Source organism: Rhea americana, unplaced genomic scaffold (genome assembly GCF_003343005.1).
Source record: "Rhea americana isolate MKP2758 unplaced genomic scaffold, rheAme1 scaffold_446, whole genome shotgun sequence".
NCBI lineage: Eukaryota > Metazoa > Chordata > Aves > Rheiformes > Rheidae > Rhea > Rhea americana.
Genome location: NW_028186586.1, coordinates 304,868 through 330,401, shown reverse-complemented (window position 1 = coordinate 330,401; position 25,534 = coordinate 304,868). Strand labels below are relative to the sequence as shown.

Here is a 25,534-nt window from a genome sequence, read left to right as displayed (position 1 = left end):
GGGGTTGGGGCGCCCGTGGGGCCGGCCGAGGGGCTGGCCGTGAGTTGTTTGGGGCGCCCGTGGGGCTGGCCATGATGGGGTTGGGGTGCCTGTGGGGCTGGCTGTGGGGCTGGCAGTGAGTTGTTTGGGGCGCCCGTGGGGCTGGCCATGATGGGGTTGGGGTGCCTGTGGGGCTGGCTGTGGGGCTGGCAGTGAGTTGTTTGGGGTGCCCGTGGGGCTGGCTGTAGGGCTGGCCCTGGAGTGAGGTTGGGGCGCCTGTGGGGCTGGCCGAGGGGCTGGCTGTGAGTTGTTTGGGATGCCCGTGGGGCTTGTTTGGGGTGCCCGTGGGGCTGGCCTTGGAGCGGCGTTGGGGTGCCCGTGGGGCTGGCCTTGGAGCGGCGTTGGGGTGCCCGTGGGGCTGGCCTTGGAGCGGCGTTGGGGCGCCCGTGGGGCTGGCCATGATGGGGTTGGGGTGCCCGTGGGGCTGGCCGTGAGTTGTTTGGGGTGCCCGAGGGGCTGGCCGTGGCGGGGTTGGGGCACCCATGGGGCTGGCTGTGGCGGGGTTGGGCTATGTGTGGGGTGCCTGTGGGGCTGCTGGTGGGGGGCTCAGGGTGCCTGTGGGGCTGCCGGCAGGCTGTCCCCGGGGCAGGCTGTGGGGCGGCCTCGCTGCGGGGTGGCTCGGTGCCCCCCGGCTGCACGGAGCGGGGGGGCTGCTGCAGGCTTCGTGCCCGGCTGCCGGCGAGGGGCAGGCTGCGGTGCTGCCCGCGCCCCGAAGTGCGCTCGTTCCTGCGCCTTGGCCCTGAGGCAGCGTTTTGAGGCCCAGAAACAGTCCCGGGAGGTGCCTTGTCCTGCTCCCGCGTGGCGGTCGCTGGGCTGGGGGTGTTCCTGTGCCGCAGGAGCCCGTCCTTGGCTCCCCGGAGAGGGCACTGAGGCAGCGAGGCCGGGGCAGCACCATCCCTGCCCTTCCAGCTCGGGAGCGAGGAGAGCCCTGAGCGCTTGTGCCGTGGTGTGGGGCAGAGCAAAGGGGAGCACTGGCAATGGGGTGTTGCTCTGTCCCGGGAGACCTTTTGCCCTGTCAACCAGGAACAGGAAAGGGCCTGGGCCTGAAGGAATTTGTGTCAGAGGCAAGAGAACATGATTAGGATAATGGGCTAATTAGTGTTTATCCTACTGAAGGTCACAGGTGCTTCGTGGGGAAGCGACGCGAGGACGAGCGAGCTGAGAGGCCGTGTGCTGTGGTGGGGAGCCAGGTCGTGGTCCCTGTGGAGCTGGCAGCCCCTGGCCCTGCTGGACGACTGGGCCTCCCATGTGTGCAGCCAGGACAGGCCAGCAGCTCCTGCAGCAGCAGCGGGGCCCTGGCTGGGCTGTCGGCAGGCTTGGGTTGATGTGGAAGGAAGCAGTTGCTGGCCATGTGGACAGGAAAGGAGCGCGTCTGCCCTGAAGCACCTGTGCTGTGGTACAGGAGCTGTCTGTGGTTGTTTCTGCTCCTGGGAATAAGCGGGAGTTGGGCTCATCATGGCAATCCTTGCTSTGGACTTCAGAGCTGTGGTTTGCTGAGGGTGGAGGTGGACTTCTTCCTTTCGAAGACTCTTCCTRTTTTAGGTGCTCGTTGGAGAGGCCAGGGTGAGCCTGGGCAGCGTTGGCATCTAACCAGGCAGGAAAGGGAASTTGCTGACAGAGCCGGTGGTGCCAACAGTATCTGAGGGCTTGGAGGAAGTGACCGTGTTGTGAGTCTGTCTTGAACGCTTCTCACAGCATGTGTGCTGGGTGGCAAGGAAAAACTGCAGCAAGCAAGGGGTCAGGCTCCCCTTGAGAGGAGCCTGCTGTGGAAATCAGTAGAGGACGCAGGAGTCCTGGCCCAGCAGGTAATTTAGGGGTCAGGGGAGAAGTTCTGCAGGAAAACCTGCCCTGTTTCAGGGTGACAGCAGACAGTTGCAGCCTGAGTTTAGCTTGGCTCAGTGCTGGGGCTTGCGTGTAAGAGGATCTCGACTCTCTGGTTACCTATACAGGGACTGGAAATGGAGCTTGTCYGAGACTTGCTGTTTGCTCCGGGCGGGGTGCCTGAGGCTGAAAAGCCYGACTATGCTGGCACAGTCCTAAGGTCACTGTCACCTGTGGATCTCCCAGGCTGGAAATGAATCCTGCTGTTAAGTGGCAGGGCGATGTTGCAGAGCTCCAGCTGCGCTGACTCATTTGCCTGTTGCTCTGTGGGGCCCCAGCGTGGCAGCCACCGGCTGCTCCTGTGGCTTCCTGCCCAGCTGAGCAGTGACGCTCCTAATCAGACCCAGGAGCAAGCCTTCTGCTGTTGTGTGTTGTTTGCTGCGCACGAGCAGTGCCACAGCCGCTGTGTTACGGACAGCGTGCACTGCTCTGCCAGGGTTGCCAAAGCTGCAGTCTCCCAGTCCCAGCTCTCTTCCTGGAGAGACTGYGTGGCTGCGAATGCATGGCCCGGAGCTGGGATGGTGCCTGGGGCAGAACTGCAGCCCCAGGTGAGCAGTGCAATGCACAGGTGACTCAGTTCACAGCCTTTTGGGTGGACTTGGTGCACTGATGCAGTACCTCTGTGCAGAAAGCTCTGCTAGTGACCGGGATTCACAGCTAGGGTGGAGGTGTCACCTTGCTCATGTTTGCAGTTCTTACAAGGGACAGARAGGCACCTTGAATCATTCACTGAATCACGGATGTGGCAGTGAAGTGAGTCAAGGCAGGGTGCCAGGAACTGTGAGCACCACACCTGAACACCTCAGCAAACAGTCTTTGAAGACTTGAGACCACTGAGACATGCAGTAAAAGAGCTGAAGTATGAAGGATACCAGAAAGGCCAAGAGCATGGCTTGTGGCCTAAGCCTCAGCCTCGGAGTAGGTTGGGGTTGGGTAAGGAGGACAGATCCATCCCCAACAGATCTTTGCAACTYTCGATCGAGTCCTTTTTTCTTCCAGGGCTCTGCATGGGGTCTGTGCTGTGACACAAAGTGCACAGTGGCTRTGCAGGAGCCAGCAGTGGAGGAGTCCCCACAGCTAAAAGGACTAGGGCGGCCTCTCARCTGTGAGCGCTTCTGCTGTGGCGACACTTGCCCAGCTATTTTTAACTTTTTTTTCCTCCTTCCTCCAACAGAGAAAGACTTCCTTGTAACCCTATTGCCCTGAGTCAGAGCTACGTCACATACAGAAACAGAATAAATATTTACTGCATCACCTTGGACTCCTTGTTTTTGAAGGGCTCCTGTAAGCTGTTGAGGCAAATGCATGTAGTCCCTGCACATGAGCTGTGACTGCCCCTTGGGAGTGCCAGGCCCACGGCCCCTTACCTCTGTGCACCCAAACCTTTGCACTGGGACCACAGATGACATGACTCTTTTTTTTTTTTTTTTCAATTGCCTTGATATCAAAAATTTATCCATGGGCCATGGTCATCTTTTGTTTACTATGTAGATTACAGCTCTCCACCCTGATCTGTTAGTCATCACTGGAATTACATGCATCTCTGTTAGTGGTGTGGGTTTGTTTGTTTGTTTGTTTGTTTTTGGTTTTGCAAGGCAATCCCTGTCACTGTTTCCTTTCTGGTTGGAAGCAAGGGAGAGGTTTTCTGACTTAGTTTTTTCTCCCCAGTGTTAGAGGCTCAGTTACTGCCCCATCCAGGGGAAGTAAAAAACTCAAGGCACTGAAGTAAAGTAACAGGCTGTCTGCCTTCCCAGGTTGGCTTGCTGTRGTCTGACAGTGCAGCCCTCGCTGCTCCCGGATGTTGGGGATAACTGCGTCAGTGCTGTTGCAAGGTGGTGCCCATTCCAGGTCTGGGCACCAAGGCTTTCCCAAGCAGCAGGACAAGAATAAGTTTTGAAAGTAAAATGGTTGCGTTAAATGTCCAGTGAGCTTCTCACTGACCATGCGGTCTTATCTGGAAATCAGCTAAGTTATGGTCACTTCTAAATTCTGCATGTAATAGGTAATACCCTAAATAGAATTATTTTGAATAAAAGCCAGGAYGCCTTTGATGTATGTCCTTGCAGAGTAGAGTCTTTCTGCTGGGGATTGTAGCTTTATTGCAATGAGGGGTGCTGCTGCTGGGGGCCTGCCTGGCATGTYGCATTTCGTTTAGTGAATGCCCTCAGTGCTGAGGCAGTTCAGTGCCAGCTCCACGCACCCGTCTGCTCGTGCTGCATGACGGTCGATGTGCTGTTTGTTACTGTGTCCATTGGCATTTGCCTTGCTGACAGGGGCGCACAGCCCATCGCCCTTCGAGGGCGAGCTCAGGCTCCTTGTCCTTGTTCCCAGCTCTGCCCAGAGCCAGGACAGGACCCAGGAGGATGGAGAACCAGCAGGAAAGGCTCATATGCCAGCGGGGTAGGAGGGAAAACCTGGGTTGTGAGGTACAGCCACACCAGTGTAACAGTCTGGAGGGAGGAATCAGCCTCCTCTGAGAACAGTTGTATGGGTAGGCCAGGTGTTAACTCTGCTTCTGTTTATCTGATGGAAAGGATACCTGCCCTTTGCAAATCACTTTGGGGGCTTTGTGCCAGGCAAGGTGTTGCTGGCTCCTGGCAGTGCTTTCTGGCTGGAATCTACCCAAATTCTCTTGCTCTCCCCCAGGCTGCATAGTGCAAATAGAAGTGATGCTGGGAAACCAAAGGTTGGTAGGTGTACTCCTGGMTGCATGTGGGCATGTTCTGGGTCCCTCTCTGAACCTTGGAGTGTCTGAGATCCTACGTGTGGGGAGGCTAGCTGAGATGTCTCTGCTCTGTGGAAGCAAATGTCTTTATTTTGCTTTGCGTGCTGGTAGAGTTAATTACCCAGAACATCTTGCTGCTAATACACAGCTGCTTTAAACAAATCAAATCCTTGGAGCAGGACTTGGTTTAGCAGTGTAGCATGCCAATAAGGCTGTGAGTCGAATGGTAAGGGGCCTGATGCAGGAGGATGTGGTGCTTATTCCACATAACTGATGGTTGAAGCTCCCCCATCTGCCTCTCCCTAGCATTCCTGCTGTGGCAGATGCAATGCAGCTCCTTGCCCTCTCATTCCTTGAGCCGTTCTGGGTCATGGAGATTTCAGGTGTGCTCAGTCCCTTCTGTTGTGTCYCTCTATAGGAGGATTGAAGACTGCCTGCCTCCCCTGGAGGATTCTCCGTCCAAGAGGTTCTCTCCCTCCAAGCGAAAGCAGTATTATATCCACAAGGCCATCCGCAACTCGGACCTCATCCCCAAAGCCAAGGGGCGCAAGAGCCTGCAGAGGCTGGAGAACAGTAAGAATCTGYGGGCTCTGGGAGCCAACTCTTCCCATGCTGGGTCTCTCTCCAGGGCTGTCTGCAGTGTGTTAGGCAGGTGGAATCTGCCCCACATTCTCTTGCTCTCCCCCRTGCTGCATGGTGCAAATAGAAGTGATGCTGAAGATGCAGGGCCTTTCTGAAGGCACTCCCTCCTGACTTGGGCCTTGTTTTTCTCTCCTAGCTCGCTATCTTATGACGCTTTTGGAACGAGACGAATGTGGGAATGATGAGGGAGAGCTTGCCCACTCTGCTACCCCAAGCATCTTCACCGAGGCCTGTAACAACGAGACCTATGTGGAGGTAGGACACAGACATCTGTCCAGCTCAGAGCTTGTTCAGGAGACTTTGGGTCCAGTTCCAACAGTATGTGGGGTTTGTGCCTTCAGTCCTGTGGTCAGAAGAGCCCTCTCCTTCCCCAGGTTGAAGCAATGTTTCTAAACTCAAGCAGTGTTTTTTTTTGTGTCAGAGTTTGGGGTGGCATCTGAGTGCCTGGCACCCGTCTGCAGCTGCGTGGTGCAAAGTGGGAGGTCAGGGCTTAGGATCCCTGGTTCTGTGGGGCAGGGGGGACCTCTGGGCAATCTGAGCTGCTCAGGGTACAGGGCCAGATGTGCAGTGTGAGAGCTGGATCCTGCTCAGAGCCAAAGTCAGTTTGGAGGACTGCTGGGAGGGGCTGGCTGGCCTGCTTAGTGGAGTCTTTTTCTGTCTCCTACAATGTCTACAGCACTGCTGTGTGCTCCCATCACTTGCAGCTTTGCACAGCTTGTGCATGCAGAGAGATTAACCCTGTGTAGGCTGCAGTGCTTCCTTCAGTGCTGGCCCCTTGCTAAATCCCTCTGTTGCTTCACTCTGCCCAGCTGGTATCGCAATATCTGCTCTGTAACCTGGCATTTTGAAACTTTGGCTTCTTTACTATATTTGATGTTCAGGGTTTTGACTCTGCATGGGCTCTATGTGTGGACTTTGTGCACTCTTGGCTCTGCAGAGAGCTCTTCTCCTCTTACTTATGCAGACCAGGCTTAGAAAAACCTAACATGGACCTAAGTTTGAGGCTGGATTGCACGGCTGGGCTATCATGGACTCCTGGCATCCTTTGCTAGCTCTGAGTGCTAAATCTGCATCTCCTCCCAAAGCAATTGTTTCAAGCTGTTACGTACACTCGGGCTGTGAAGAGGTGAGGAGAAGGATTATTGTTGCTGTAGCTTGTGTCAGCCATGATCTGCCTCCATGCTGGCTTGGCCAGTGTCACAGCTGCAGTGCTCTGCCCAGCCCCATTTATTCATCTCTCTCCAAGCTGCAGGGACGGTCACTGCTGCTTCTCTAGACTGGGTTGTCTTGTCTGAACAGCTCCAAGAAGAGTGATGGGTTTGGGGTGGGTGAAGAGGAGACTCCTGGGGTTTCAGGTAGGACTCTGAGTGGGGGTTGCACACAGCTGGGTGCTCCTTGGAGATGTCTCTGCAATGGGGGCCTGGTGGCTTGTGTTATCAGATCTGGAATGACTTCATGAACCGGTCAGGAGAAGAGCAAGAGAGAGTTCTGGTCTACCTGGAGGAAGAAGCCAGGAAGAAACACAAGAGAAAGCTGCCTGTGAAGAGTGAAGACAAGTGGAAAGGTGTGGGGAGGGGAAGTGGGCCTAGAGACCTTCTCCCTTTTCTTTGAGTGTTTGCATGCATTTTGGGAAGGGCTTTCTTCCCTGAGGGCTGCATCCTGCTCCCTGCACTGTCCACTTGCAGTAGGGTTAAGAAGTTACTGAATTCAACCCTGAGATGCTGCGGGGAGTGGTTAGCACCTGGTGGACCCCATCGTGGATCTGGGAGGGTTCATGGGAGTTGGGAATGACTGGCACAGCAGCCATTCTGCAATTCCACCCCCGCTGTGCTGCTCCTGAATTTCAGCACCCTCCAAATGCTCCTCTCTTGGGAAGGATGTTACTGGTTTGGGTTTGTGCACGCTGAGTTTGTGCAGATCCATCTTCCACAAGCAAAGAAGGTGGCTAGCTGGGATTCTCTGGGGCATTTAGGGAGACTTTGGTCATCTGAGCAGTGATGCCTGTTCAAGTAACTGCYGTATGGCTACAGACAGTGCCAGCTTAGGGGCACTGGGGATGCAGACCATATCCAAGTGCCTTCTTTCTTCTTTCCAACGACTCCAGAGCACCCTGCCTACACGCCCAAGGAGTGCTTCCAGCGCATCAGCCGCCGGCTTCGCTCCACCCTGAAACGGGGCAGGATCCCCATGGTGAGCTGGGGATGACTGCCGAGGGCGGCTGGGCTGTGGGGCAGGCAGGGCACCGGGTGCCAGAACTGCACGGGAGGCTTCATCCAGGATGCATCCTGAAGGTTGTCCGCTTGACCTTGTGTGCAGCCACTGAGCCAGAACAAGTGCTGAGTTTCAATGAGCTCTAGAGGATTGTGCTCCTGTTCTCTTATAACCTCTTCACTGGTGGCTAGTTGGGAACACCTGGTCAAATCTAACTTCTGGGACAGATGAGTATTCCTGGCTCTGTATTCTCTGGTAGTTACAGGACATTTTTACCTGGTAGTTTCTCAGTCTCTGCAAACTGAGCAGCTGGTGACTGGAGATATGAAGCCTGTTCACCAACAGAGGCAGTAAAGGAGCCTTCGGGCTGTTCAGAGTTGTCCAGTAAGGACATTTGAAAGAACTCAAATGCATTCTGAGAGGGGTCAAACTGTGTAAGCTATTGAGTAGAGAATTAAATCCGAAATGAAGACAAGCATGGTCTTGTGCCGCCTAGCCTGGGGAGCCAAGCTGCCACATGCAGCCTGTGGGCTGTGATGTGTGTACAGACACTTGTTTTCCTGGGCCCTGGGGGTGCCTGGCTCTCTGCACTCTCTTCTCAATAGTGCTGTTTTCCTGCTCTGTTTGTTTTCCTTGTTCTAATTAGAGCCCTGTCTCTAAAAGCAGCCTCAGCTCCTCCTGCATGTTGGCTTCTGCTCAATTTGTTCTCCAATGAGACCTGCTTCTACTGTTTGTCTCTGGAGTTACAGTGCTCCAAAGAGCTGCATTCAAGCTGAACTTTGACTGTCAGGAGGAAAAGAAATGTGAGGCACAATGCTTTTCTAGCTGCTGCTGTTCTGAACGTGAGCCAACACTTGGCACACAAAGCATGGAGCTGASAGGAGCCAGATTCTTCCCTGCCTCTAGGACTGGAAAGGGAAGGTGTAGTTTATTTCCATGTGCCTTTCTGCCGTCTCGCATCTAGATTGCCTGCCTGAGAGCTGCTGGGATTAACTGCTAGGGACTCCGAAGCCTCGTTATGCTGGGGACTGTGCAGACACAGCATAGGAAGGTGACTGTGATCACAAACTGCTTTGRGTTCTGCCCAGCCCCTTGCAACTCAAAGGCAAAAACCGCATGTCTGGGAGAGGTGTAGAGCTGTGTGGAGACGGAAGCTGCTTTGCTCTTCAGCTTCTGCCTGTTACTGAGGGACCTGCCTGTTACTGGCCCTGCCAGTGCTGCCCTCTCCATGCTGATGGCCTTTTCTTCTCCTTCCAGGGAACCCTGGAGTGTCTGGAGGAGGAGCTGCTGGCCTTTTTCTCTGTCACCCCTCACTCGGTCTACACAGCGTTGATGGACAACAGGTATTTCTGCAGTCTCCTTCGAGCTCCCTGTATCTAATCGTTGAGTTTGCTGGGAGCTGGGCAAGACAGCACACGGGAAGATGCTGGTCTGAGACATGGCAGCTCTAATTCTCCTGTTCTTCTCCCCAGCTTTGAGCGACTCCTGCTCCACGCACTCTGCCAGTACATGGACCTTGTCTCTGCTAGTAAGAGCCTCACGTTTGTTTGTTTTTTTCCCCTTCTCTGCATCACTATCTCATGTCTCCAGTCCAGCCTCTTCCTCCCTTCCTCCTCCAGCCCCACCTTCTGCTGCAGCTCACAGATAACCCTGCTTTCCTGCTCCCACTGCCTGTAACCCCTTTTGGGAGCACTCGCACCGCTTAGCCAGCGGCTGTGGCTGGTGAGCGATATTGGTCACTGCCTGTGGCCGGGCAGTCCCGGCATTGCCTTAGCTGCCGTGCGGTTACGCTTGCAAAGGGTGCAGGGAGGGACAGCACAGCTCTCCTGGACTGACCTAAACRGGGCTGAATCCTGCCCTGCATCCTGGGAGCTCAGCCCCCCTTGGGAGTGGGCTGTCCCCTCACACAGAGGTTTGTACCTTTTCCCCCCACCATTTAGGCTTTACTCTGTGCTGAACATCCCTCCTGCTCCCAGTCACCCTGCACGCCTCTGGAGGCTCAGTGGTCAGGATACCATGTGCATGTAACTCRTGGGCTGAAGTCCAGCAGCCAAGGTCATGGCCAGGCCCAGCTCTGCCTAGGGATATCTCATTTGCAGTGCTGCAGCCATGTCTCATCTTGTTTTGGGGTTTGCATGGCTCTAAGCAACAGGCTACTTGTCTGACTCGCTCTCTTGCGGCTGCTGTGTTACAAGAGCAGCCACAGAGCGCAACCATGCCTGCATCTTTTCCGTGGGTTTCTTTAAAGGGTCCTGTTGCCAAGGCATTCTACAAGAGGCACTGGCCTTTGCAGATGAGCCTTTGCTGCTCAGCGTTTCATTAGTAGCTACTTGTTAAAAATGCTGAGAGCACTCAAATGATGTGAAGTGGAGCCTGTGGTGCCAGCGTGGGAAGAGCTAGAGGATGGAGGGGATCATTACTCTTTATGCACCTCTCTGGAGCATGGGGGAGCCTTTGTTAGAAATAAGCTGCAGGAACTCATCGGGAAGAACAGAGCAGCTGTGAGGAGGGAAATGCAGCTGGGCTGGGAGTATCCTGCAGCGGGATGCCCTGCTGCGGGACTGTGGCATACTCACTGCTCTGTCTTKCCGCCAGGTTCAGACATCGAAGGGAAACGCCAAATGAAAGTAAGCAACAAGCACCGCGTCTTCCTGCGCCCTGAGCTTCTGCTCTCAGACTACCTGGAGCAAATGAGCTGATACACCAAAGGATGCCCTGCCTCTCGCTTGGTGTGCTGAAGGCTTCGTTCATCTGCTCCTGGCCTCTCCCAGTCGCTTGGTCCCTGTCATCTGGATAAGCCTGGTCTGCTGCCAGCCTCTCCCCTTGCACAGTGCAGGGACCGTGAGACACAGCGCAGATCGGCTCCCTCCGTGTGCCCTGCTTTGGGGCTCTTCCCTTCCCCACCTCTGAAAGCAGATGCTTGAGAWGACAGTTGTGATATGTGGTGCAAAGCAAGGGACTTACAGCCATGCCCTCCATCCTGACGTAGCCCCGGGCCTGCTCTGAGCAACAGCACTCTGACGCCCTCAGGGATAAGTGGACTCAGCCTGCAGGCTTGGCCCCTGGCTCATGTGCGAAGCGCGACCACAGTCTGGACAGTGCAGGGCTGGACTCGGTATATGCTGCCCTCCCAGCCCCTCTGGCTGCAGCTGAGGGATGGAAAGGGGTGAGAACTGCTCATCTTGTCACACTGGGGTGGAGACATTTGCTCAGCTGCTGGCATGCTTACTGCAGAGGCCAGATTGTCTGGGGGTTTTATTGTTGTTTTGTACCCTGCCCTCCCCCCCCCCCAGCCAGTGCTCTCTGCTGTTAATCTAGCAGAGGAACTGCAGGCTGTATGGTGCTATGAGATATCACCATGCTCAGGGTGCAAGGTGTGGGCAAAGCAGGTGCCTATCTGCTGTGCTTGCCCTGCTTCCCTGGTTGCTGCACTATTTCCCAGCAGGAGCTGCTCTGCCTGGAAGTGTGTGTGTGTCTATTTATAGCCCAGGTGATTTTAAAAATGATCAGGCTGGACCAGAACTGCTTGTGGGCACTGTGGGGCTTCTGGGGTGATTTTGGCCCAGGTATTTCTGTGATGAAATAGCTCCTTGCAGCTGCTGGCTCTTCCTCGGCTCAGGTGTGGCTGAGCAAACCCTGAGCAAGTGGAAGAGCCTCTGCTCTGTCACCTGCCTGGTGAGAAAAGTGTTTTGCTTCAGGACCAGCACTCTGACACCAGCAATGGAGCGTATAGTAAAGCTCAGCCTCTGCCCAACTCCTCAGTAAGGGTACCAAAAGCAGCTTGGTGAACAAAAGAGCTGCCTCAAATCTAGCTCAGACCCAAGACTGAGGACTAGAGAGAAATCCAGAGAGGCAAGAACACTTGGACCTGAGTTGATCGGGACAAAGAGATTTCTGCCTAAAGAGAATCATCCTGGCCTGAGAGGCAGGACTAGGCATCCCTTCCCTGGCCTGAGCTCCGGGTCTCTTGCCCCAGTGTCTAAGCAAAGCTCTCCTGCAGAGCCCTTGGTCTCCTGGCCAGCCTGGTCTGAATGACTGCTGATGCTCTGGTTTGCAGTTGGTGTAAGAAACTGATATGCAGACCTGCCTTTTATTTGGGGGGTAATGGGCTGTTTTTAAATATGATATAGTGTCTTTTATATGTTTGTATGTGTACTAGTGCAGCCTGGCTCCTCAGTGTCACATGGCCAGAGCTCCTGCTGGTTGCCTGGCTTGCTCGGCCAAGGTGTTGAGGCAGAGCTTGGCCTGCCGGCATAGCCCCTGTGGCTGTGTGGGACGCACGAGGGTGCTTGTGGGTGTTGTCCTGCGTGTTGGTGCATGTCTCTGGTATGTGTTGGGCTTCTTGTGTGTCTGCAGCAGCTAGAGACATGCGGGGCAGGGGCTCACTTGGCTCTTGTCTGCAGCCTGTTCCTGTGGCACAGGGCACCTGCCAGTCCCATTCGAGCCCAGCAGGCAAAGGATGTCCCCGAGGACGGGGCAGCAGCATGCCAGGCTGTCGCCCACTGCAAATCCGCGGATGGAGCGGGGCTAGTGGGCGAAAGCCGGGAAAGCCGTTGCTCCTCTTGTCTTTTTTGTGTTATGCAGAAGTGGGTGGTGTTGACGCAGGAACAATAAACCATGGTGCTCCTGATGGCTTCCGGTGTCTTGTGAATTGCGTCAGGGCTGTGGTGGTAGGGGGTGAGGGTTTAGAATTTGGGGTATGGGCTGGGGTTTGGGGTGGAGGGTGGAGTTTAGGATGTGGGTTTGGGGGGAGTTAGGAGGCAGAGGGGGGTCCTGTCCTGAGTCTGGCTGTGATAAAGCATGGTGGGGTCTGTGGGTGCTTCTCTGCCTGGTCTGGAGAAAAAAAAATATGGAACGCTTCACGAATTTGCGTGTCATCCTTGCGCAGGGGCCATGCTAATCTTCTCTGTATCGTTCCAATTTTAGTATATGTGCTGCCGAAGCGAGCACGAATCCTACAGCTCCCACAGCTGTATTTATGGCCCTACTACTGWAATCTTTCTCGTTAGGGTGACTCTCTTTATTTCGTTACTGAATATTTTCACATAGCATTTTATTTTTTCATTTTACCTATCATTTTAAATGACTGCTGTACTTTGGTTTCGCCAGAATCTTCCACGTTTACGGGTTATAATTCCTCCTGCTGTGCTGATGGTTCCTGGGTAGGATTATATGCAAATTAAGCGGCTGTCCCGCCCCTCTCCCCCTCAGCGACATTGGGGCCTGCGTTCCGGGCTGTCTGCAGTAGTGCCTGAGCGCTCCGCGCGGCGCTGGGCGGGACGGTGCTGCGCAGGCGCGCGCCGGGCAGCCTGGCGGGGCGGGGCCGGGGCGGCTGGGGTCCTTGCGGCGCGGCGGGAGGCGGTGCGGGGCCGCGGCCGGTGAGTGGGGCCGCTCCCGCCCCCCCCCCCCCCGACGGCACAACCGTCCCCGGAGCGGGTGGGGGGCACCGGAGCGGGTGGGGGGCAGCGACCGCCCTGGGGAGGCCGCAAATCCCCCCGTGAGGGGCAGATCCCGCTCCCGCACCGCGCTATGGGCCAGCAGCCACCCCGGGGGGGGCAGTTCCCCCTCCCCTCACCCGGTGTGAGGGCAGTTCCCCTCCCCTGCACCCCCCGTGTGGGGGCAGTTCCCCGTCCCCTGCCCCCCATGTGGAGGCAGTTCCCCCTCCCTCGGCCCGTGTGGGGGCAGTTCCCCGTCCCCTGCCCCCCGTGTGGGGGCAGTTCCCCCTCCCTCACTCCCTGTGAGGGCAGTTCCCCGTCCCCTGCCCCCCCGTGTGGGGGCAGTTCCTCCTCCCCTCACCCGGTGTGAGGGCAGTTCCCCCTCCCTCGGCCCGTGTGGGGGCAGTTCCCCCTCCCCTGCCCCCCGTGTGGGGGCAGTTCCCCCTCCCTCACTCCCTGTGAGGGCAGTTCCCCGTCCCCTGCCCCCCCGTGTGGGGGCAGTTCCCCCTCCCTCCCTGTGAGGGCAGTTCCCCCTCCCTCGGCCCGTGTAGGGGCAGTTCTCCTCCCCTGCCCCCCGTGTGGGGGCAGTTCCCCTGCTCTCTATCCCCTAGTGGGGGCAGTTCCCCACAACCCCTATCAGGGGAGGTGGGTGGCAGCCTGGCCCCCATGGGGGAGGTGCTGTTGGGGCCGGGCAGGTTTCACTGAGGGAGCCGGTTTAACAGGGTATTTGTGACTTGCAGAACTGGCTGAGATTTTCTGCTTTTAGAAGGTGCCTTTTTTCCTTTCTGTAGGCACGAAAAGCTGCCTGTCCGCATCCCATGGGCCAGCGGGGCCTCAGGGCGTTACCGGAGGTGCAATGGATTTGGCATATGTCTGTGAGTGGGAGAAAAGGCCAAAAAGCAACCACTGCCCTTCCATCCCCTTAGTGTGTGCTTGGTCCTGCAGGAACCTGATTGCTTTCACCACAGACCTGAAAAATGAGGAAGAAAAAGGTACAATGTGCTTGTGAAAAGTTGCTTGGTAACAACCTGTAGAAACTTGCAATGCATTTATGAACACCCTCCYCCCCAATTGGGAACTAGTGGACTACATGGCTCATGCTCTGTTCTGACCTAAAAAATCTTTCACCTGTGGTAAACAACACAGGAACCTTACACTCTCTCTTTTTCCTATGTTCCTCACTTTTAGTGAGTGTTTCATTTACTAGTGAGTGGTTCTCAGACTCTGCTGAACCAAGGYAAGTTCTGTGCCGGTACCTGTTATCTCACCTGAGCTGCCAAGCACAGTTGCTGTCCTTCCCATGATTGTTTGATAGAAGATAGTTCATGTCTTCCCTTGTATCATCTCAGGGTCTATGGGTTGAGAAATACCTGCTAAGAAGTTAGTAATGAGGGACAGTGACTCTTTTTTCTTTTCACACAGATCTCACTCACATGGTCCACATCATTGACACAGAGCATCCATGGGATGTCTATTCTGTTAACTCTGGCCATGCTGAAATCATCACTTGTTTGGAATGGGATCAGTCAGGTAAGCTTGGATCCTTTCTTGTTATTCTTTTGTCCCACCCTTTCTTCACGCATACACAATTCATAAAATGATGGTGTGTGATAACTTACAGAGAGAGAGTTTGTGGGTCTTTCTCTTTTGACTGCATATACTGTAAGGAGTTTTACTGTGTCTGTCACTTCACAGCTGTGCTTTGTTTGACTCCAGTAGACCTGCACGGGAATGTTTTGATTTCTTGGTTCCTGATGTGTGTTTTTTTTTGTTGTTGTTGTTGTACCCACTATTCTTAYGAGGCTGTTTTACTGTAGGCTCCAGGCTCCTCTCGGCAGATGCAGATGGACGCATTAAGTGCTGGAGCATGACTGATCATTTGGCCAACAGCTGGGAGAACACTGTGGGCAGTATGGTGGAAGGAGACCCTGTTGTGGCTCTATCCTGGCTCCACAATGGTGTGAAGCTGGCTCTGCATGTGGAAAAGGTTTGTCCTAGCTCTGCATGGGCATCCAGTGAGTGAAGCTGTCTCAGGTCATTAGCAAAGCAAACCTTTGTTTATGACCCTACTCTGCCCTGTGTTTTCTCCATGACCTTGGGCAGGTTGAGCAGGGGAACTTATAAGTCAGAAAAGGATTCCTAGTTTCTGTTGAATTTCAACAGGAATTAAATACTTCATTTCTTGGTGCTTTAAATATGTCTTTTTTAGTCTGTCTACTTCAATCTCTTTGGCTGTAAAATGGAGATAAAAAACATTTCTTTGCCTACTAGCGGTATTGCAGAAGAAATGTGTTCAAGGTCATGAGGCTGGATCCAGGGATTTGATAATGGGAGCCATATGCGTACATAGATAAGCTGGTTGTTTAGAAACATGTCTAATTCTATCAGGCACACAAAGCAGAAAGTCTGCCAAGTAGAAGCTACCTACTTACATATATTTTTAAAAAGCATTTACTTTCGCAGTGTTCCAATGAGATAAATGTTTCCCTCTCTTTAGTCCTTGGGAACCTGAGGCACAGAAACTTAAGAGGTCATGCAACGGGTTGGTGTCTGAGCTGGAAGTGGCTACAGAGGGAGAGAGGGCGTTGGCTCTTCCAGGTTTGGTCTGCATATTTGAGGTAGGAGCTCTCTGAGAGCTCTGCTGAGGTGTTGGTATGTTCCTCCTGCTGCCTGTAAAACCAGAACTGGTCTGACCCAGGGAGAAAGGGCCTTCTGCAAGACCAGGGCACAAAGTTAGATGTTTGAACTCAATGCTCTGATTTCAGTCTCTGTTCAGCTCTGCAGATCATGCTGCAGTGACTTAGAGGAGATCTGTGCAATCGTAGGTGCWTTGCCAATATCAGATACAAATGTCCTTGTGTTGTTTATCTTCTTTCGCAGTCTGGAGCATCAAATTTTGGTGAGAAGTTTTCCAGGGTCAAATTCTCTCCATCCCTGACTCTGTTTGGCGGGAAGCCCATGGAGGGCTGGATTGCTGTGACCATCAGTGGTCTGGTGACAGTATCTCTCCTCAAGCCCAATGGGCAGGTGCTGACATCCACAGAGAGCCTGTGCCGTCTCCGTTGTCGTGTTGCCTTGGCAGATGTTGCCTTCACTGGTGGTGGGAACATTGTGGTGGCCACGTCAGATGGTAGCAGCACCTCCCCTGTCCAGTTCTACAAAGTCTGTGTCAGTGTGGTGAATGAGAAATGCAAAATAGACACTGAAATCTTGCCCTCCCTCTTCATGCGSTGCACCACTGACCCTGCCCGCAAGGACAAATATCCAGCAATCACTCACCTGAAATTCCTTGCTCGGGACATGTCAGAACAGGTAAGCATTTGCTGTTAAGCAAGTAGGATTAAAAAAAAATAGCAAAGGAAATAGCTATTTGTTCCACCTTCGGCTTCCACACCCAGCTCTGGAGATAAACAGATCATGTCCTGCGATGCCCTTTGCATTTCTAGTTGCAGAGGGATGAGAGCATTTGTGATTTGAAGGGGTACAGGCTTTGATACCACATTTTGGAGTTCTGCCTCTGCTTTCTATCTCRCTGGAATTAGGGGCTTCACCACTATGTATTGCAGACACAATCCTCTGCTTTTCACTGGTGGAGTATAAACTAATCGGGAGAAAGAGCCTCAAAACAGAGTAGGAAAAACACTAGAGGATACTGCTTTTTCCTTTTTAAAGTTTTGTGCAGATAGTTACAGTAGAGGTTTCTCTTTTGAAGGTATTGCTTTGTGCTTCCAACCAAAACAGCAGCATTGTGGAGTGCTGGTCTCTTCGGAAAGAGGGCTTGCCAGTCAATAATATATTTCAGCAAATCTCTCCTGTGGGTGAGTTTCTGCACCTGCTATTAAAAATAGAAGCATGGTTAAAGTGAAAATGCAAGACACGTTCTTAAATCCATCATCACATATATGGGATTATCCACAATCACGTATTTATCTGTTCAGTCCCATGCTCAGTTTCATCTATTTGTCTGCATCTTAGGCACCAATTTGCTGCTCTCAAGGAAATGGCTTAATTGTTACTTTCACTCAATAAAAGACACTTTCTGTGTTACGCTGCGCAACCATTTTTCCTGCTGAGAACAGTGTGATCTCAGTTTTCTAGATAAAAAACATTTGTACAGCAAGCAAATAGTTTAATTGAGCTCTGCAGTGTGCACATCTATTCCACCTGATGTCAGAGATAAAATCAAATCTGTGTGGTTTACTCCAGTGAAATGTATGGGATTATTATACATAAGGATTTGTTAATCAGTACCAGCAGAGTCTTCCRTCAAAACAAATTTAGTAGAAGTAGTCATTGTTTGTACAGTTAATGAAATTAGAAAAAATAAGGGAAATAGCCTGATAGAATGAATGTATAGTCCATGTTTGATTTGTAAGCCCACTTATTTAGAGAGTGAGAGGGGTGGCATTTTCTGATCCTTTGGGRAAAAGATGTCTCATTTTATTTATTTATTTATTTTTCCTCCAAAGTTGGAGACAAACAACCCATGATACTGAAATGGCGAATTCTTTCTGCCACCAATGATTTGGATCGTGTTTCAGCTGTAGCTCTGCCGAAGTTGCCAATCTCACTAACAAATACTGATCTGAAAGTAGCCAATGACACCAAATTCTTCCCTGGATTGGGTGAGGAGTCTTTTATTGTCTTTCTCCTAAATATGTAGCTTCTGCTTGAAACTTTGCCTTTTCCATTTTCTGAGCYGTAGCTGAAGTAAGGGTTCCAAACAACCAACATGAAATACTGATAGGAAAGCTTTCAAAGACATAGTATCCTCCTATTCATCCCATTTCATTTACATGGAAAGAGATGTGCCTCTATGAAATGCTGGTATGGCCTATAGCTACAAATATGCCTGAGAGCCCAGAGTCTTTTGGGTGCTTTGCAAGGTAGCCACGTGAGTTTTCAGTGGCTGCTTTTCTGGGCAAGGACTAGGTTATACCAGGAGTTGCTTCCTCAGCTTCCACTATCTTCTGTCCCCAGGTCTGGCTTTGGCTTTTCACGATGGCAGTGTCCACATTGTTCATCGCCTGTCCTTGCAAATGATGGCAGTGTTCTATGGCTCTTCCTCCCAGCGCCCAGTGGATGAGCAGACCATCAAAAGGCAGCGAACTGCTGGTCCACTGGTTCATTTCAAAGCCATGCAGCTCTCGTGGACGTCTCTGGCCTTGGCTGGCATCGATAGTCACGGGAAGGTATCGTGCTTTGTTRTGTGGGATGTGTGGTAGTTGTCATCTCTGGCACTCTCTCTTTCTCTCTACTTAAGTAGTGAGGGATCATTCAGAAATTTTCTGGGAATGTTAATTCCAGCTGTATGATCCTCTGTAAAATAAGAAGGAATGTATCCCATTATTGTGGGGGTATGCTAACCTGAAGTATATCTTCAGGTTAGCAATTATATCTTCAGGTTAGCAATGAGTTGTAATTGGCCCTGTATTCTACAGTAGCTTTTGTGGAATAGTTTCAAAGCAGTTCCTGTAGCCTGTTCTTGACGTGAGTCATCTTTTTTCTCCTCCTTTCAGCTAAGTATGCTTCGTATCTCCCCCTCCATGGGCCATGTGCTGGACATGAACATGTCCCTCCGACACTTACTGTTCCTGTTGGAGTATTGCATGGTGACCGGCTATGACTGGTGGGACATCCTGCTCCATGTCCAACCCAATATGGTCCAGAACCTGGTGGAGAAGCTGCATGAGGAGTATATGCGCCAGAATGCAGCACTGCAGCAGGTGAGTGGGAGTGGAAGTTCCCTGGCTCATTGCATAGGGGCCTCAGAGATTGGGAGAAGGGAGCARGAATTGCTAGAGCTCAAAAGACAGAGAGCTTTAGCTGCTAGGCTATTCTGCCTCTCTGAATATTSTGCTTGAGCACTAATTTAGCTGTGAAGACCATCTGTTTAAGTAGTGTTCACTTTCAGGATCATTAATAGGACTGTACCTGTTGGAAACTTCTGGTGAGATGGTAAAGCCTGTTGCTGGCAGAGACTCTCTCAGTGTCCTGGGAATTGTAGCATTGTTTGTACRTGCACAGAGCAGTATTAAGTATTCCTGTCATTCATGTAGTAAGAGTGAAGAGTACGGARGAAAAGCATCTTGCTTTAATAAGCACATTTTAATTCTACCTTTACCCCTGTATTTTTCCTGGTGTCTCTCTGTCAATTAGGTCCTCTCCACACGCATTGTTGCCATGAAGGCCTCTCTTTGCAAGCTGTCCTCCAGCACGATAGCTCGTGTGTGTGATTACCATGCAAAACTGTTCCTGATCGCCATCAGCTGCACTTTGAAATCACTGCTACGCCCACATTTCCTGAACACCCCAGACAAGAGTCCTGGGGATCGACTCACTGAGGTCTGCTCCAAGATCACAGATATAGGTAGTGATTGCTTATAACATTTGGTGCTGTGTTCTGCATGTTTTGGATCAGATTGTTCCCTCTTTTGGTTAGGTGTAAACTAACTCCTTGAGTTTGAACAAAAGGAAGGTGAATTCTCTTCACATTGTGGGGGCAGGGAGTGAAGTTTAGATCCATCCTCTCCCTGAGCCAGGAGATATCTTGCTTCTGTTTCAGACATTGACAAAGTGATGATTAACTTGAAGACAGAAGAGTTTGTCCTGGAGATGACTACACTGCAATCCCTGCAGCAGCTCATTCAGTGGGTGGGAGATTTTGTACTTTATCTGCTGGCCAGCCTTCCTAACCAGGTGAGAGCCTGTACTCCCGAAAACTGTCAGGGAGGAACAAAAAAAAAAAAAAAAATCTTTGTGTGTGTGTTTGGGTGGCTTTAGCCAAGTTATGCGCAACTCTGGTGTTGCAGTGAGGCAACTTGAAAAAAGAGTGTAAGAAACAGCTGAACTGCAAAATGATCCTTTCCCTGCCTATCCCACTTCTGATAGCCAATGATGCAGAGATGGGAACCTGCATTCAGACCATTGGGCTTTATGAACCTTTGTATGTGTCTAACCTCTGCAGCATCCTCTGGCAGTGAGCTCCACAGGTTGTGTAATGCTTGAAAAAAGCCCTCCTTGGGTTTGGGTACATCTCCTACCTTGTCTGGAAAGGGAAGAGTGGTGTGAGCAGGCTGATAAGTCCCAATCATGGCTATTCTTTCCCCTCTGCAGGGCTCCCCTGTGCGTCCAGGACATAGCTTTCTGCGAGATGGAGCATCCTTGGGCATGTTCAGAGAGCTTATGGTCGTGATCCGTATTTGGGGACTGTTGAAGCCAAGTTGCCTCCCTGTCTACACAGCAACCTCTGATACCCAGGACAGCATGTCCCTCCTCTTCAGGCTTCTAACTAAACTCTGGCTGTGCTGTAAGGGTTTACCAGTTTCCTTGAACAAAAGGATCCTTCCTTAATGTGGCATGTGCATGTAAGGAATAATTGGAGGGAGTAACTTTTGAGTGGGTCTGTAGCATTTAGAAAGGGCAAGTATAGCTGCCAAGTTTATTGTTTTCTGTGCTGTGTTGGCGGATGGAGGAGGAAACTGCAAGCAGCAGCTTCTCTCAATCTTTACACGAGAAACGTTAGCGCTGGTGTTCTCTCTGCTTCATWTTCCATGCAGGTCGTGAAGAAAATCACATGACAGAGCCAGATGATACCCTGATAGATGAATGTTGTCTCCTGCCTAGCCAGTTGCTCATTCCCAATATCGATTGGTTGCCCATCAATGATGGCATTATCAGCAAGCTTCAGAACAAACAGCTCGTCCGGCTGCAGTTTGGAAAAGCTCCTGGGCTTGTTGGTCACACTGTCTCTTCCCAGTTCGATGCCTTTATAAGGTATAGAGAGAGTATGAGGGCACCTGGGATCTCTTTCCATCTTAGAGATCAATGGGTTTGGGATGCCTGCATTTTTTTGGCTTATCTATTTGTATATGTGACCTGAAGGAAGTTTATTCTCTGTACTTGACAAAACAAAAAATGCTAGCTTGTATTCGATTTCACCATATCCTTAGATTCCATGACATTTACAGAGTGTGTAGTAAAGTGTGGGTCATCCTACTGAAATRCAGCTGCGGGTACAGACTGTTGCAGGTACTTTAGACAGAACTGCAATGCTTGGTTTCAGCAGGAAGCTAGGAAAACGCTCTGTGTTGGGTTGAAACTATAAGAGAGCATTGACAGGCTGGGATTTACSTGGACCTGATTTTGGAAGCCCTTTCTGGGAATTTTTATAGCTCTAGCAAAAGGGGTTACAGGAGTGCAGAATAGTGGAACTCAAAGGCTTTGGTTTCAGCCTTTGCTGGGGCAAGGAGGGAGTGGTTCTCYGTGAGTGATTCACTGTGGTGTCCGTGCAAGGGATTTGCTCTCTGGGATTCCATCTGGGTTTTGATGGGTGGAATCTCAGGTAATCCTTGGAAAAGGCTGTCCTGGAAACAGCTTTTAGAAATGGTGTTCTAGAAAAGTTACCATTCTTCTTCCTTCCTAGGGCACCTGGACAGCCCAAGATTGATCACCTGAGACGGCTTCACTTAGGAGCATACCCAACAGAAGAATGCAAGTCCTGTACCAGGTTAGCAATGCAAACATACAGTCCCTTCGATGCAGAGAAAGTCTTGGCAGAAACTCAAACTGTTCTGTTTGTCATTTAAAAGCTCTTTCAGTCTCTGTTTAGCACCCTAACATAGCTCAGTAACATTTCATGTTAACTGTCTGCAGGAGGAAATGCTTCTTCTATAAAAAGGCTTTTAATTTTTGGCACTATATATTACACTGGCAGAAAGCAATTGTGGTTATGTTTAAGGCTCGTCTTATCTGGACTACCAAAATTCTTAAAAGGCTTCTGGAAGAGTTGCATCCCTGACTCAAGACAGCTGTTGCTGTCTTTGCAGTATGGCTGTTGCGTTAAAAATCTCGTTACTTTATCCTGCAAAGTAACCCCAGCTCTGTGAGAGTTAGCTAGATTCTTCATTGTCAGTGATTGGACTACATTGCATCTAAGGGCTGAATTTTGCGTCATGGAATAAATATGACATTGCTTTAACAGTTGGAGAGCAGTTGGGTTACCTAAGTAAATGGGGAACAGAATTTGGCCTGTAGAAATCTTTATTGGTAATGAGAGATCCCCAACTTGATTTGCAGGTTTGGTATTTAATAAAAAGCTGACTGTGTTCTTGGAGAGGAGGTGGTAAGAGGAAATAAACACAGAATCTGCAGTGCCATTTTGGAGTCATTTTGTAAGCTAGAYTTTCAGTTTAGGTGCTTTTGTGCTGTCTTCCTCATCCAACCCTCTCAGGAGAGTCTGGATTTTGAAATGATGGTGCAGGGAACAAACATCTATCTAATCATATGATTGAATTAGCTTTAATTATTGGTTTTAATAGAAAGTCTCTGTAGTAGATCATTTTTGCAAGATGAGTGTCTGCTGTTTTATGTATATATAGCAGCTGGGGGCTCTTGTCTTCAAGACAGCCTTCTGTTCCAAGATAACCTCTCTTCATTTAAGATAATTGCTTGCATGGTCTCGGCTGATTTTTTAGTGTTCTCAAACATCACCTGCAAAGGGCAAAAGCTRTTTTTCTCGCTGTGTGATCCATACAGGAGCCCCAGCAGTGTTGGCTTTTTTTCCTAGGCTTCTGTTTCCTATGCCTGACTGCACTCCTTTGTGTGTGTTTCTTTTCAGGTGTGGTTGCGTTACCATGCTGAAATCACCAAACAAAATCACTGCAGTGAAGCAGTGGGAGCAGCGCTGGATCAAAAACTGCTTGTGCGGGGGCTTGTGGAGGAGGATGCCCCTCAGCTATTCATGAGAATGCCTTTTGTGGGACAAAAAACGAACAACGGGCACCAAGTGGAAGAGCTGCTTGGAGCTGCCTTCCTTGGAGGTGCTTGGGACGAAAGAATGACAGCACTTTTCCTGTGCTCTCTGAAAGCATCATCATGATGCTGCCTGTGAGACAGTGCGAAGCAGCTGACTAGCGATGCTGCTATGTTTTTCTTGCATTGATTTTTCTGCTTCACCCCTTTGTGCCATTAAAAAAGGAGTGAAGGGAAAATAATCTTTGTACAGGGAAGAGCTAGAAAGGAATCTGAGAGGTTTCTCTGTCACTATGCAAGGCAAAGTCAACTGGGAGTCAAGGGCCTGAAGAGTGGAGAAACCTACCGCCTCTCCRTGTCTCTTGGCTGAGCATGCAAAATGGCTGCACCCTGGATTAAGCCCTTGCATGGGTAGAGAGCAGTAGATGGCTGATAGTTCAAKGTAAACAGACAAAATCTCCAATGAAAGAGGAACAAATACATAGTACCCTATGTTCATCCTCTGCTACCAGACTGCTTGAGAAACATGGGATGGGCTGGTTTATCCCTGATCCCTATACTTCATCCTTACAAGTGAACTTGCTCTTCTGATGGGAGACTTCACCAGCATAGTATATCTGTGTTCTAATTAACAGAACAGTTTCCTCCTATTCTGGAAGAACAGGAGTATGAGCCTGCTGACCTGGAGCAAACCCATCAGTTTCCCTGTCTAACTGAACCAGCAGCTATTTTGTAAATAAAGGTCCCCTTAATGTACAGAATGTATGGTTTGTTCTCAAAAATGTTTCATAAGTCTTTCTCATGTTACTTTGATTGTACGGTGTATGTCCAGGACTGTTGATGCATGAACAATAGAAAGAGAAGTAGGAAAGCTCCATTAATTTCATCTTTTCAAAATCAGACCAAGAAATCTGTGCCCTTTGACCAAGCACAGTGAAGATGCTTCAAGCTGAGGTGTGGCTTGGCCAAATTCTTACCCTGAYAGGTAATTTCCAGATCTCCCCCAGAGATTATTTAAAGGAAAGAATAATCCAATTTATGTATAAAATTTTTCTACCTGGGAATGAGGCTACATGCAGAGAGCAAGGGAGAGAAGGTGGGTTTTTAAAGTCCTTGGTGATACTGTACTGGGGAGCATACTCCTTTTTGCCTGAAACAAGGTAGATTGTACCTGTTCCTATAAACAAGTGGTTTAAACAAAGCAGTCCTTCTGTCCTCTGTCCATCTCTCCTTAGCAGACTATCCCTGGCTCCCAGAGTGGGGATGCTGGAARGGCAATTACAGCAGTATCACATCAGATAATTGCAAGCTGGAGGTGATGTGGCTGTGTGCTGCTCCCTCTGGGCCTTGGCTGTGGCAGTCCTTGCCTTCRTCCTGCTCGTCTCCGAATAACCGCCTGATAATTCTGTGGAGCATTTGTTTCTTCCACCAGATTGCTGCMCTTTGAGCAGAACAGGCACGTTTGCCTCACTCTTGCCCTGTACCAGGGGGTGGTGGTAGCATTTTGGCAGTAAAGCAGTGATCTAGCTACGGGCAGGAGGGTCTGTGTCCTGGCACTGCTGGGAACTGGAGCCCCTTGGGCTGCTTCTCCGTCCTGCACGCAGGGTGTCGGAGACCGCTCCCCTGAGAAACTGGGCTGTGCACTAGCGCTGGGGCTACGTGTGCGCCTCGTGGGCAGGAACCAGGGTCGTGCCAAAGTCCGATCGGAAAAGGGGCTCCTGGGGCTGGGGCTTGTTTCTGGCAGGCAGGGCCGTAAGGAGCTCTGAGGGCTCCTCCTCGCGCCAGGCGGCCGCCGCGCGCGGGCAGCTCGGCGTCTGCGGCCGGGGACAAAGCTTGCAGCCGCCGCGCCGCTTGCACGCGGGGGTTGCTCCTCGGCCCCCCACGCTGCAGGCCTGCCGGCGGCTGGGCCGTCCGGCTGCGGGAGGAGGCGGATGCCGGAGCGGCCCCTTCTCTGCGGCTGCTGAGCACTGCTGAGATCTGGCACCAGGCCCCTGTGCAAAGCCCCTGTCAGGCTGCAGGAGTTTGCTGCATCTGGCGACTGAGACAGGATGGCTGATGACCGGGCACGGAGCTCCTGGGAGGAGGGAGCTTCCCGAGGCTCCAGCYGTGCCAGCCTCCTTCCCTCCCCAGGGCACGTGCAGGGACCTTGTCCTGTGCTTGGCAGCAGGTTGGAGCTGCTGCTTGGGGCTGCCAGGGGCAAGAGCAAAAGGGGCAACGAGCACTGGCTGGGGAGAMCGGGCAGAGCCTGCCCTGCTCCCCTGAGCTGTGAAAGCGCCTCTGCAAGGAACCACAATCAGCGGCAGTGGGAGCAGGCTGCAAAGAAAACCTTGCTCTGAGCACTTGGCCAGGCCTCACCCCAAGGCTTCTGCGGGTGTCGGGGGTGCAGGCAGGCCCTGGCGCTGCCCCAAGGTGGCCAGGAGCGTCCCCAGTGCCCGGGGCAGCGGGAAACCACGTCAGCCAAGGACGCGTGCGGGGACGGGGCACGAGTGGGGCACCGGGCTCTGGCCCCCCCGAGTGGTTCCCCAGGCTGGGTGAGGGTGGGTTTGCCGTGGGTCGGGGCTGCTGTGAGGTGGGGCGCTTGGGGGGCTGAGCGCTGTGGCCAGCCCTGCGCTCGTGCTTYGGCCAGCGCCGAGGATTCGCGTGAGCCGACGGCCCCGGGGAGCTGGACTGGACCTGCTCTGCCGGCAGGCGGGAAACGCAGCCGGAGCGGCGGGCGGCAGGTGCCATCCCACCAAACCGTCCCCACCGGAGAGCCCCGGGCCGCCCCCGCGGCGCACCCCAGCCCGCGGCGGCTCAGCCTGCAGGAATCGTCGTCGCTTTATTGCAGAGGCGCAGCCAGCGGCGCGGT

General features: G+C 52.0%; 2 protein-coding genes and 1 non-coding gene across 9 annotated transcripts; 2 read left to right on the top strand and 1 right to left on the bottom strand.

Moving 5' to 3' along the window:
- The first annotated feature begins 841 nt into the window (after positions 1-841).
- R3HDM4 (R3H domain containing 4) lies at positions 842-12,128 on the top strand. 6 transcript variants are annotated; one of them, XR_014897145.1, is made up of 9 exons: positions 2,920-4,346; positions 5,064-5,218; positions 5,424-5,542; positions 6,728-6,851; positions 7,392-7,477; positions 8,756-8,841; positions 8,971-9,026; positions 10,094-10,664; positions 11,902-12,128. XR_014897145.1 is itself a non-coding variant. In XM_085316017.1 (8 exons), exons 1-8 carry the CDS (start codon positions 1,389-1,391, stop codon positions 10,195-10,197), a joined length of 777 nt encoding a protein of 258 aa, XP_085172143.1. In that variant the 5' UTR covers positions 842-1,388; the 3' UTR covers positions 10,198-12,128. The 6 variants fall into 6 exon arrangements, 5 of the variants coding, with proteins under 5 accessions (XP_085172143.1, XP_085172141.1, XP_085172145.1 ...); XM_085316017.1 differs by lacking the exon at positions 2,920-4,346 and adding an exon at positions 842-1,435 and having other exon boundaries at positions 10,094-12,128; XM_085316015.1 differs by having other exon boundaries at positions 2,428-4,346; positions 10,094-12,128.
- A 213-nt stretch (positions 12,129-12,341) lies between these two features.
- On the bottom strand, positions 12,342-12,448 carry LOC146589601 (U6 spliceosomal RNA). The gene has a single exon (XR_014897148.1). It is a non-coding gene; the product is annotated as a U6 spliceosomal RNA (small nuclear RNA).
- A 381-nt stretch (positions 12,449-12,829) lies between these two features.
- MED16 (mediator complex subunit 16) lies at positions 12,830-23,447 on the top strand. Of its 2 annotated transcripts, none has more exons than XM_085316013.1 (15): positions 12,830-12,876; positions 13,725-13,925; positions 14,356-14,463; positions 14,751-14,920; positions 15,814-16,245; positions 16,646-16,751; positions 17,403-17,558; positions 17,914-18,125; positions 18,453-18,659; positions 19,093-19,303; positions 19,499-19,632; positions 20,050-20,242; positions 20,493-20,709; positions 21,359-21,442; positions 22,553-23,447. In XM_085316013.1, exons 2-15 carry the CDS (start codon positions 13,790-13,792, stop codon positions 22,677-22,679), a joined length of 2,493 nt encoding a protein of 830 aa, XP_085172139.1. In that variant the 5' UTR covers positions 12,830-12,876; positions 13,725-13,789; the 3' UTR covers positions 22,680-23,447. The 2 variants fall into 2 exon arrangements, with proteins under 2 accessions (XP_085172139.1, XP_085172140.1); XM_085316014.1 differs by lacking the exon at positions 12,830-12,876 and adding an exon at positions 12,914-12,934.
- Positions 23,448-25,534: the final 2,087 nt, after the last annotated feature.